This window comes from Nilaparvata lugens, chromosome 2 (assembly GCF_014356525.2).
Source record: "Nilaparvata lugens isolate BPH chromosome 2, ASM1435652v1, whole genome shotgun sequence".
Taxonomy (NCBI): domain Eukaryota; kingdom Metazoa; phylum Arthropoda; class Insecta; order Hemiptera; family Delphacidae; genus Nilaparvata; species Nilaparvata lugens.
In genome coordinates, this window is record NC_052505.1 from 15,595,052 (window position 1) to 15,609,085 (window position 14,034).

Here is a 14,034-nt window from a genome sequence, read left to right on the forward strand (position 1 = left end):
AACTAATGTAAAGTTCAAGACTTTCCATTTGAGAATTATTAGTAACATCTATCACTTTTTAACGATTACTTCTTTGAGATGACTTCCTCCTGAACTAATACACTCTTGAAATCTGTGTTGACGATTCCTCATTGATCGCTGCAACATCTGAGTTTCCTGATCCCATGATCTGTCCACCTGCGATTTTCTGTTTGTAGAGCTATCTCAAATCAAACTTTTCCGCAACTTGACCAATAATTTTTTGTTGAATCATAACAGACAATTAAAAAGGAAATTAACAATTTCCCAGCTGAAATGTTGCAGGAATCTCAACACAGATTTCAAGTCAAGAATCTCAAATTCTCAAATGGCAAGTCTTGAACTTACATTGTAGTTTGAATAAAATCATTTTTGCCCTTCCCACTAATGGTTTATGACGTTTTTAAAAGTTCCCGTTATTCTGTGTCACCCTATATTTCGTTTTGTATTTAACATTAATCAATGACTATAATATTAGGTTCCAATCAAATCATAAACTATTTACAATCATTCAAATAAAACCTCAAAATGTTCAGTCACAAACTGATTTGGTTCAATCAAAGATATTCCTAATAATTATGTATTTCATTCTGTATTTGAATATAGCTAGTATTAACTCAGTTTCAACTTGAAAATTGATGCTCCTTGGTATCTCCTATTATTCTTTCTTGATGGTAATTGTAAGCTTATAGTAAATAAACTCTAGAATTAGTTGTAAATATCTCCAATTTTGAAAAATTCTACAAGTTTTGATTCATTTTTTCTATTTAGCTTCAGCTACCCAAAAAAGCTATACCTTTTTAATGCGTTATTCTCGATCTTTAGCCTTGGAATCCATTTGAAATTTCAATCAAGTTTCCAAGCTATGGACATCCTCATTTGAAACTGTCCCTATTTATGAAGATACTTCTACATTTATAGCATATACTATAGGCTACTGTAGAATTGCCAAATTATATGAACCTTTCTATAATTTAACGTTATTCAAATCATCACTGATTCACCATTAGTATTTATAGCCTACTAATGCTTATATTGATATTCTAATCTACATAAGTGTTCAATGCACATCTCTTATCCATGCAATCCTCAATAGATAAAGTAGTTCACTGGCTGATGAATATTATCTTTATTGATAATGTTTTCTATTTCTATGTATGTCATAGGTTTTAAACAAGATTGTCTAATGTATTAATGATAATACATTATCTTTTAAGAAAATTTAGAGCTTTATTCTATTGATCAGCTATTTAATAAAATATATCCATCTCACTTGTACTGTAAATGTTCACAAGCCTTTTCTTTGCACTATGTTGTTAAAATATTAGTAAAATAAATAAGTATAGGTCTATATTGTATAGAATTTCTTTGTATGAATGACACTACGCCACATAGTAATGTATACCTTATATTTGGAAATCAATTATTAAGGATTATGGCTCCTTATTAGAATGCTTATACCTTGTAAGTTTTTGTTCAGTATTAACATCTTCATTGTTGTATTGATAAGATAATGTTCTGGTTGAAACAAAAACTTTTCTTATTGAATGATTCTTATTCATGGAAAACCTTTTTCCACTTAATTGAAGCATCAAAACCAAAGATAACGTTAGCTCTTACCTCTTACACAGGTATGCTATTTTAACTTTTTTATCCAATTTTAATCTATATCTTATTACAAACTAAATACGGTAGGATAATCACCACTCCATATAAAACCGTATATGATCATTATAAAATCTGTACTCATAACCCCAATAAATTCAACTGAACTGATTAATATTTATAAAAATGCCAGTATTAATATTGTACAAATGAATTAGTCAACTTTTTATTTGCACAAAAATGATAGCTGAGTGTAAATTTGTGTCTAGATTAAGTTAATTATAGTTTTGATTCATGTATATTGTTGAATTATCGTGTATATTCCAGTATGTAGTTTTGCTAGTGGTTATCGCTCAATGTTGATTTCAAGATTAAATGTGATAGTTTGTCTTTCAAATGTGTTGCAATTGTTTCCGATCATCCTAAATTATTCTATTCAACTCTTATCGTACTAGAATAATTTTCAAACATAAGTTTTTAATGAATCCTTCGTGTTCATGTTCTATTTAATTATTGTATTGTAGGTAGTCTGTAAGTTACTCAGAGAATGTTCTTACACTGTTTATTACATTTTCTTCCCTGATGAACCAGGATCATAATCATGTCATTTGAGGTTTCAATCGAGTATGTATCAAACTAAAGTGTTGCTAATTGGTATGCTCCTGGATAACTAGTACTCCAATAGTTCAATTATTATACTATTAGACTCACTTCCTTAAGAGATACTGTAGAATTATGTTAGAATTAGGTACGGTACTTTACGATTACCTTGATAGAAGTAGACCATCGAAATGCTTATCACTTATCAGGTCCCGTAAATAATTCAATTTTCTTTCAACCTTAGTGCAGTGATGTTTTAGAAATTAGAAGAGTTTATTTAGTATCATCAGTTTAAAAAATTTAGCTTATTCATTATAGTTCTGGCGAATGTTTTGTCTTCATTAAAATGCTTGTATTTTCAATTTTATTTATTGGTTTGTTGTCATTAGGTTTAGATACTCATACACTTACAATTTTTCTGGATAAATTTATTGAATAATTTTTCCTTCATTAAAAACTCGTGCAAATTATCAATTCCTATTCGTTTATTTTTCTCAATATAAAATTCAGTTTTCAAATTTTTCCCCAGCTGTGTGACGAATAGGGGAAAATAATTTTGTTCTTGAATCTGTAAATTTATGTTTTAATTTAAAAATCATTCTAACTAGTTTGAATAATCATGATTAGGTAATGAATAATGCTCTAAAGGCAAAGTGGTTCATGCCTGTAAACTTGATTATAAGCTGCCTTCTCAGTTTTCATAGATGAAATAGTATCCTTTCATTCAAATCACTTATTTAAATTTAAATTACTTACTTGAAATGGTATTCCATACATTATGATTGTGTTTGTGACACCTGAAGGGAAACACCCCACACATAGAGATACTCTTATAATTTTAGTTGAAATTTGTATTACTGTATTTAGGTATTTAGTGGATTAACAACAATTAATTAACAAGAATTGATCACTCCACTTGTTTATTTAAGAAAGTAATGATTTTTTCACAATATGCTTGTATGCTCGATTCTCAAAACACGAACTAACTCACATGGAGTCAATAAGCATAAGACAATAAGAATTTGCACGTTGGATGATACATAATTTCAAAACTGAACAAAAATCAGAAAATGAACTTTGTATACAAACAAATGTTTATGAGTAACTTCTTGATAACTTTATGTAAATGTCTTAATGAAATTATGATTCATGTAAGCAAATTAATGGCCTGTTTATAGTACCGTATTGTCGAATTGTATTTTCCACTATTGTCGTGTTAATTGAAAACATGCTCAAATTGAAGATCTGTTTAAAAACTCTTGATATGGACTAAACGTGATATATTTAAAATACTAAATTTTAAATTTTAATACATCTAAATACATTGAACTGGAATTACAAAACAATTAATCGTTACTTTTACATTCAACAATCAGTTAAATAAGTAACTTATATCATCAAGATCGTAAAACATCAAACTACTATACATGAACACTACTCACACTGTAGAATTATTCACAAGTACTATTGAAAAACATAACATTCATCTTAAAACTAACTAGGACGTTTTTATATTGGCAGTGATTTATAAATAATTGTCATAAATGTTTTTCACCTGAAATTTAAACTCACAATCTGAATGTATTAAAACTCTATTAGCTCTTTCATATTACCGCATAATAATGAAATTTATGAATGTAAATTTTATAGATAATGCAAAATTGATGTATGTGAGTATATTGTAAAACTAATTTGAATTTAATTTTGCTCATGCTATCTCTATGAACAGGAAACGGCCTTCAAAGTAAAGGTAAGACACGTGATTTATTGCTTGAATCAGTTATTTTGAATTTTAAATTGATTAATTTATTTTGGATCGTTGGATGCATGATATTGCATCAGTTTGATTTGTATAATGTGTGTTTTTTCCATAATAAATACCGTATCAATTACATCAATAACTTATCTTGTAAAGTATGTTATCATATCGTATAATGTAAGATCCTTTCTGAGGTGTTATTTGCGATCATAGAATGGCATGGAATTGCTAACAGCGCTGGTTTTATGAAGAATAGTTTTATATCTCCGTATCTGAATATACATCATAATAATTCCTAACTAATAATTTCAATTTTTTTATAAAATATACTTAATAACCAAACTCTCCAAAGACCTTATCATTGTCCAATTTTAATAGTAAATAAATGAGGGCTTCTCGTATAAATAAGAGAAAGTATCATCAGTGCTAGTAAACAGCAGGGTATCCTTAATTGAAATAGGTAATGCTGCAGCGATTTCAAAATATTTATTTTTCTATTAAGAAAGAATAATATTTCAGCACATCTATCTAAACTTTAATGAAGTTTTGTCAATACCACGTAATATTTTAAATAAGTTTTATGTTATGAAGGGGAATTCGGATTATGCTTTCAATTTCCATAGTCTGTTAAGACTTTGGTTGTAGAAGTATACATTGAAAAATCTTTGAAATTATTAACATCATCTATTTTTCTATTGCTTATTGTGAGAAATTCATCCTTCGAATATACTATATATATCCTTTATCTATATCATGCTTGAAATCTTATCCATTATGTTCTCAAAACTCATTCAATTCATAGCCCTATTTTATTTTATAACTAACAGGAAACCCGTGCTCCGCAAGGGTCTTTAAACTTGACGTAATGAAATCTTGAAGAATTGAAACAGGCCTATAACCATCCTCGGTTAATTAAGAATCTATATGCAAAATTTCAAGTTAATCAGTCCAGTAGTTCAGACGTGATGATGCGTCAAACATAATTGTCCAATCCCGTACGTGAATAAGCCAGCTCTTTATCGATTTTTTATAGTATAGATTAAAGAAGTCATGATTCACAGTCACATGTCCAACGTTTAATACTGAGAAAAATAAACTCATCCTGAATGCTTAGTAAATCAACACAACGGTATATCAATGTGACAAAAATTAATCATACGACTCTGCATGAGATACTATTACATTAGGGAACTTTGGACTATATACGGCGAGGTGAAACTACCCTTGGGTCTCCCCACCATTCAAAGCCATACGCTAATAATAATAATAATACTGTAATATAATAATTTTTAAATCCATTTTAATTTAGGTAGGCCTAAAACTTGTGGCATGAAATTTCCTATGTAGGCTACTACCAATACCAATCCTTCTTTTTTGTTGAGAACTTTTCAGCTCAAACTATTGTTCAAACTTGTTCAAAATTTACACGAATATAATTATTCTGAATTCAGTTAACCATCTAAGATCTTGGTAGTAGACTATCACTTGCAATAATCACCCAACTTATTGCCTTAAAATTTAGAATTGCTTAGCAAATAATTTTCAAAAGGCATGGATATTTGAGCACGTTTAATTTTTAATACATTAACAACTTTTTTGTTTTTTATTATTTTTTCAAATTTAAACTGATACAGTACTAATATTAATTGTGCTCTGTTTATAACAGTTACAGTCTTTTTCAGCCACAGAGTGAAAATCATTATCATAGAGTGAAAATAATTTTCATTGGAAACAGACTTGAATTTTTTTCTAATTTTTACTGTATAATCTTCCACAATTTTTGGCCTCATTGAATACAAATTGGACACGGTATTGAACTCATAGTGCTGGTTGCACAAAAGCCGGTTAAGTTTTAATCGTGATTAATTCCACGAGAACCAATCAGAGAAGCAGTCTTGTCAAAAAGGCCTTCTCTGATTGGTTCTCGTGGAATTAATCACGGTTAAAATTTAACAGTTAAAAAATTTTGTGCAACCGGCACATAATCTACTAATATATTTTCAAACAAAGCAACTCTCCATCAAAAAATGTAGTATGAGTAAAATCTTGTGTGAGTAGTATTTACAACATATATCTTGGGTGTTCAAATGAACTGGTAGGTCCCAACCGGCTTGAAGTTTTTCCTAAAATAATTCTAATCGACAGTTTATATTCCAAACTTGAAAAAATACTAGTAGTTCTGTGAACAGTAGACCTCACGCAGTATTCTCATCCACAAGTACCTGATTGAAACTATAGACCTTAAGGAAATACAGTAATAGACTGCTGGCTTCTCCACACATCTGTGTAATCACTTGTCAGCTGATTTATGATGAATAATTCTATAGTCTGCTCTAATATTGGTGTATGAAGGAGATTCCTTTTTCCTTTTATATTATCCTTGAAATGCAAAATTTCCAAAAACCTTGTATATACGTCGACGCGCAATTAAAAAAGGAACATACCTGTCAAATCTCATGAAAATCTATTACCGCGTTTCGCCGTAAATGCGCAACATATAAACATTTAAACATTAAGAGAATGCCAAACCGTCGACTTGAATCTTAGACCTGACGTCGCTCGGTCAATTAATTATTCTCAGGCAATTACCAATTCTTATTCCGATCATCAAAATATATGCTACTCTATATTTTGTCCAAAATAGGCCTACTCTTGTAGCCTATATACAAATTAGTAGAATTTTGGTAACTGTATTAAAAACGAGGCCATAATTTAATGAATATCAATAGAAAAATTATATCATTTGATTTATTGTTGTATTTGTGTTGTAGATTGGTAAGGTGATTCTATCATGAATTTACAAATCCTATACAAGGAATGGTTGGAGAACACAGAACAGTGTTTGAAGCTTTGGGCTATGGATAGTATGCATGCTTGCATGCCTCTACCCTCACTGTATATATGAATCGTTGACCTGGCCCTTCTAGTCAAATAATTATCGATATAATTTCCCAATTTCTATCTAAATTTGGGAAAGGAACAGTTTTGGGCTTCAAGCCTGTTGTACCTTTCCCAATCATTCATAGTTGAGAATTATATTGTATGTATCAATGTATAAATTAAATAAATAATCGAGTATTATAGAGATGTTGCTCAAATCACTACAAATACTATAGTGAGGTCCACGTTATAATGGTAGTAGAGAAAGATAGGAGAAGAACGTTTCAGATCCTCTGTCTTGTCAATGACTTCTATAGATGGTAGCCTAATACAGGTTTATTGATGTAATATTGAACTGTTCATTCTAGTTTTAAACAATCGATTAAATTCTATTAAGCAAGAAATTATATTTTCAATAAATTTATAATGAATTTTCATAATTAAGATGAAATATTTGGTTTATTAATTATTAATTCTACATTGTCAAAAGACGATTTGGCAACAGAGCAAAGCGAGAAAGAGAAATCCGCTTTGTTGAATGATAGACAAGGATAGCAATACCATTGCTAATCGAACACTGCCATTATAACGTGGACCTCAATATAGCAAAAATACAAAGCATATCAACTGATAAAATATTTCCTTCAGATGAAGAAATGAAATTGGAGCCCACGTTTTACGTATCCACTCATCTCTTGCCATTATAAGTTCAGTGCTTATGTGAGCTCCATCCTCAGTTGAAGAAAAATAATTTTTAAATAACTTAGGACCCATTTGCTGGGCATTCACTGTACAAGCATTAACGCTGTGCCAAATTTACCAACTATTCAATAACTTCTAGTTCAGTTATTTTTGGTAAATTGAATAACTTTCTCAAAAATTAATATTTTCCGAAAATTTTTGTCTTATTCAATCAACAATACCATGAAGAATATATACAAATCTCATCGATTTTTCTCTTATCGAATTTGAAATGTTCTGTCACAAAAATTTAAACTTTAGGCGCTCATATCTCAAAAAGTAATGATCGGGGAAAAAATGTTTTCCTGAGAAAACTATTTCATTTTGATAGCTTGATGATATACAAATCGATAAACTCTAAAAAAATATCACCAGTAGAAAGTTTATTTTTAGCCTCTGCACAGCCTTAGACTTGTACAACATCTCTTTTTTTAAAAATAGTATTTACTACTTAACTATTACATAAATTACTAATATTTTTTACATAAACACAACTAGTTTTGAACACTCAAAAAACAAGTTTGACACTTGAAAATAGCAAAAGTGTTCGTAAACTAGTTTTGTTTAGGTAGAAAGAGTATAAAAAAGGTATCAGTAATTTCTATAATACTTGGACAATATACTTTCAGTAGCCCTATTAAAATATTAATTAGGGCCTACCATGTACAATATATTGTAAAGACTTGTAAAAATGTCACATGTATAACTAATGTATGAGTTTCAGTGTGAAATGATGATGACATGTGCTTGCAGCGAAGGAGGTTGGCGAACAGTGGTTCTGGAGAAGGGAGTAGAGGGTCTGGGCTTCAGCATCGTGGGTGGCCGGAGCTCGCCGCACGGCGATATGCCCATCTACGTGAAGACGGTGTTCGAGCGGGGTGCGGCCGCGTGCGCGGGGGGGCAGCTGAGGCGGGGCGACCACATCATCGCCGTTGACGGCCTTTCGCTCGATGGACTCACTCACCAGGAGGCGGTCGCCGTACTCAAGCGCACTCACGGCACTGTCACGCTCACCGTCCAGCCTTAGAATAAAAACATAACCTGACTATCAAACCGATTTCAAACCAACCTAACCTAATAGACCCAGCCTTATAATGAAAACATAACCTGTCCATTAGATACCAATCAAAGCAGATGTCAATCAAACCTAACCTAATAGACCCATCCTAACTTAACGTACCTCTTCCAAAACCATCCTAACCTAACATACCTGTTCCTAAACCATCCTAACCTAACATACCTTTTCCTAAACCATTCTAACCTAGCATACCTGGTCCCAAACTATCCTAACCTAACATACCTCCCCTAAACCATCCTAACCTAACATGACTTAACCCTATTCCAACCTGACATTCCACCCAACTCAACATTTCCGATCCAAACCATACATAACATAACATAACTGATTTGAACCCAATCTAACCTTATACAGAGTGTCCCATAAAAGGGTTAACAACCGAAAAAGACATTAATTCTACATGGAATTTTGAAACAAAAATTTCCAGTAAAATTGTTCTTATATTGATCTTAGTTTTTGAGATATATTGATTTTTCGATATTTTTAAAAAATGACAATAACCAGAAAACCATCAAGGTTTAACCAATAAACCATCACTAATCAGACACAATTCAATTCTAAGGATATGGTTGGAAAAAGAAATAAATTTCGAATAAGATTTATAATAATGCGCTCCTTTATTAAGGGTACGGTACTTGAATTTTTTAACATTTATTTCGTGATAATGTGTTCCTTTGTTTGACATTCTTGAACTTTCCATGAGCGCTTAAAGTTGGAAAAAATACCTACATTCATCAAATTCAAGGGCAAATTTCAAGCAGTTTGAATGCTCATAAAACGTTCAAAAACTTCAAACAAAGTAACAAATTATACGAATCTTATTAAAAATTTCTTCCTCTTTCCAACCATATCCTTGGAATTTAGATGTTGACTGATAGTTTTCCAGTTATTGACGTTTTTCAAAAATAAAAAAAATCTATAGGCTATATCTCAAAAACTCAAAAAGGTCGATATGAGAAAAAAATTGACTGGACAATTTTTGTTGCGGATTTCATGTAGAATCTATGGTCTTCTGCTGTTACATCATTCGTGGGACACTATAACTGATCCTAACCCAACTTGAACAAATAATGTTACAGATCCTGTTCCAATGGGATTACAACCATACCCAATGCACTGTGCTATTATCCTTCAAGATGAATTTAGAAAAAAAATTGTAACTTTATTTACTGTTGAAATACTAAACTATGCGATTACTTATAAACTGGGTTCAGGGTAAAATTGTGTTTACAGGGATATTTATCATTTATATTGATCATTTTTAGCTGTTAGTTCTGATATAGCATCCTACCTTGTATGCTCCTAGTAATGGATTACTATTGATTATTCATTCAATTTATATTGTGTTATCCTAAAAAAAGAATTGACAAAATTAACAATGAAAATCACATTAATTTTAGTATATAGCCTAAGCCATGTCATAACTCGAGTACATATTAAGATGACATCTCTTAGAAATTGTAATGCAATGAATTAAAAGAGTAGAGATAAATCAGATCATCAAAAGATAAAAATACGTTACATGAAGAAAAACGTTGTTTCAGTCGCTCATGTCTATTAAATTTGTAGTCATTTCGGCTTGTCGATGTTGAAGAACTGTCTTCAGATTTGAAAAAGAGCACATCAATACACCATTAATTTTGTGTTCAATTTAAATATATAAATAAATAGGTGGGTCAAATAGAGTAATGTCCACTCTAGTATGATGCGATCTCGAGTTTTATGCATTGGTAATGAGATTAAGTCTACATTGACCATTTTTTTAAATTGTCATATAATCAAAAAGTGTTGATTTCATTTGGAAGTGTAAGAACAAACTGCAAGAGATAGTTTATCAGTTTTGTAGACAAGGATCCTTCAATATGCTGGCGCTGTTTTGTTGAAACAACAAAGTGAAAACGATATCAGATAGCTGTGTATTATATCTAGGTAGGCCACTACAATAAAAAATTTGAACTCAAGAATTTTAAGATTCTTAAATTGAAGTGTGTTTCCTATGTCGTCCATCGCCGTTTACTGTTTTATATCGGCATCTTTAAAAATAGCATAAACATAAAAAACCAGTGCAGCTGACTTGAAATATTTCCAACTTGATAATAATGCAGAGCTAAGGATGCATTTATTGTGAATATTGATATTACCATGCTCAAAATATTGACCTACAGTATTCACTTTTTTGAATGTATCAATGTTGATATAAAATGACAATGTTTTAGAGTACGAAACTTATTCTATTTAAATGTTGATAACACTAGGAAAAAATTTAGAATAATTTATTCACTTATTATTTCTTGCACTTCTAGTAATAATATTATTAAGTTTGAAAAGATTTTTCCGAATTGTTTCAACCTCAGAAGACTATCAATTTACCGTACCGGTACCAGATTATTCTGTAGTATAAAAAACAGATATCTGAAATTGCATTTTATATTATGTTATTCTCATGCGCTTTTATTAATAATTACCGTATGCTACTACGAAGTTATTATAAGCTCACTTGATTAATACACTACTTGTTACTTAATTTTTAATCCTTGATAGCTTTAGAAATTGTTATATTTTATTTGTTAATGTACAATGCAGAGAGCTTCATAACTCCCTACCAATATTGTAGGGCATTGTTCCTGGTTACCTGTGTCTTACCCAGATACAATGCCCTAGAATATTGGTAGGGAGTTCTGAAACACTCTGTATAGTAAGATGTTGAATTCAATCTTGAAGATTCAATTAATATTGGTTGAGTGTTGAATACATTTGCAACGTAACTTGATTGTCAAATTTTGATATTTTGAATTCAGCTAATCAGTTGGAGTTTCTCAATATTCATATTTATTTCCTCAATATCTCCTTGAAATAATTATAGTGAATCAACATTCTCAGCCCTGTGGTATTCCATTCTAAAATTGAGAATGGAGATACATTTCTTTGATAGATGATTCACTTTGAAGGATAATTTGTGCCATATTTAGACGACACTCGATCATATAGTTTGACTCGAAAATAGATACTTCTCATTTTTTATAATGAGAAAAGTGTTTTTAGAACCCCTTCTACAATCTTCAGTTCTCCTGAACTTGCTGTCAACGCCTTGAAAACTTACAGGGAAATGTATGATTGGGCTGAAATCGTATACTTTTGAACCTGTTTATATCCGGAGTAATGTTTATTTAAATATATGTGTATATTAAAAATAGTTTGATTCAGTTAATTTCTATATTTTTTCTCGGGAAGAAGAAATTTCAAGCATTTCATCAATTCTTATTAGATCTTACAAAGATAACTCTTGCCTAGATTTAGGATAAATGATATACATATATTAATATGTATTGTATAGATGATTGATGTGTTTACCATGAATATTCACAATAACTATCATAAGATAGAGCTCAAAAAACTGATGAATATTTGTGTCATCAGATCATAAGACATCTTATCACAAATATAACTAGAAACGGGTTTGCAAATGTTCAAATAACTTCCGTTTGAGTCAAAACTATACGAATCAGTCTGATATACGTCGAACTTGAGTTGAATTCATGTTTGGAATACCTAAAACTAATAGGAATAATTATGTATTAAGCCATAACTACTCTAGAAACTGAACAATGTGATATCGGACAGTATAAATAGATATTTAAGTCAGTGCCATGAAGTGAAACGATCGCGGGGTTTGGTGTGATTGAAGTGCGGTAAGACAAGTGACAGGCCTATTAATGGAAAAACGAAAACTATTGTAGGGTTTAGCCAGTGGGACCACAAGAACACTTTTTGTTAGAAATGTAGTTGACGAATTTGGATGGTATCGCTTGTAGGCCTGAGGTGAGGAATGATATAGCATCACATCAATGCAACTCATCTGATAAAATTTTAGTGTTAATTAGATATTAAATGAGTTAATTATTAGGTCTGTATATTATTGAATACTATGAGAACTTGAGGTTAGTCGCTGGGCCATTAGATTAAAACTACTTACTAATATATCGCTATTAAGTGCTTGATTGACATTTTTGAATAAGAAACTCTGTAGATAACTTTGGCGATTCTCTTCTATAATGTAGATTTGAGATGTTCAAGTATATTTTTAAAGGTTCCTTTATGTGATAACATGTCGCTGATCGTCGATTTTCTATCTATAATAGGTGGAAACTTTGTTGATGATTTCAGTTTCACTTTTGGTGTTGTAGATATTTAATGAAATGTTGAATACTGTTCAAATTTTAAATCGTTACATTCTATATACAGAAGAAACAAAAATAATGAAGAATTTACTCTATGGCAACAATTTAGATAATACTAATTGATAAGTGCTAGTAAAGTGTTTAGGAAATTGTAAGGCTACTGTATTCTAAGAATTAAAACAAAAGCATTCTCTAAGCATTTTGTAAAACTTGACCTGTACTGTCAGAATGTGGTTTGTTAGTAGGTGATAATTAATAAGTCTTTAATTAACAACATAATTGTACCTTTTAACGAGCATTATGATCTTATCATGTGTGATACAAAGGAATTGGGATAGTCACAATAATTGAGATATTTGTGAAGTCATGTAAGTGCCAATATTGAATAATCATTCATTTTCAATAATGAGCATCATTCAATCGTCATTGTTCCATTGACCCTTGTGAGAGCGAGTTCAAAGCATACACATAATAAAAGAAAACCTACATTCAATCTTTTTTGCGCTGAGTAAATTCTTTGCTTTTTTAGTGGACTTTTCTGAATCTTATGTTAATCGTATTTACCACTTAAACTCATTGTTAGATTGCATAAGTTTCTTTCTTTTACTGAAAACAAATCTTGAATATTCTTTCTTGGAATAAAATATTATACACTGATAGTTTGTGATTTCTATTCAGACCACCACTGTTCTCTCTATATGAATCAGTTTATGTTTGTTGGGGTGATACGGTGATATTCTCATTGGCTGAGGGAATATTCAAATTGATTCTTTAACATTATATTGTGTGTTTTCTTCTCAAACCAAGTCAACGCATCCCTCAAAAACCTCAATAGATCATGTGATACGTATTCTAATACGAAAAGAAAAAATGACTGTTGAAAACCCATGTTGCACACAATTCCACCAATAATTTTGAATGAATTGAAGATTAAAACTTGGGCCCGGTTGCACAAGAGCCGGTTAAATTTGAACCGTGATAAATTTCACTAGAACCAATCAGAGAAGGCGTTTTTGAAAAGACGGTTCTTGTGGAATTAATCACGGTTAAATTTAACCGGCACTTAGTATTCGGAATGATATCCACAATTTCCCAATTGAGATGTTGCAGCGATCAATGAGAGGAATTTCAATTCGATTTCAATAATTCGTGCAAGAAAACACCTTTAAATGGCG

At 30.9% G+C, this 14,034-nt stretch overlaps 1 protein-coding gene across 9 annotated transcripts in view; it reads left to right on the plus strand.

Moving 5' to 3' along the window:
• LOC111045441 (multiple PDZ domain protein) overlaps positions 1-13,518 on the plus strand; it is a 587,845-nt gene extending 574,327 nt beyond the window's left edge. For 8 of the 9 annotated variants that reach the window (XM_039420670.1, XM_039420673.1, XM_039420674.1 and 5 more), the window contains one exon: positions 8,357-13,518. In XM_039420670.1, the coding sequence (XP_039276604.1) occupies positions 8,357-8,630 (274 nt within the window). In that variant the 3' untranslated portion in view covers positions 8,631-13,518. Of the gene's footprint in view, positions 1-3,952; positions 3,974-8,356 lie in introns of all 9 variants that reach the window. The other variant, XM_039420680.1, reaches the window with a different exon arrangement.
• Positions 13,519-14,034: the final 516 nt, after the last annotated feature.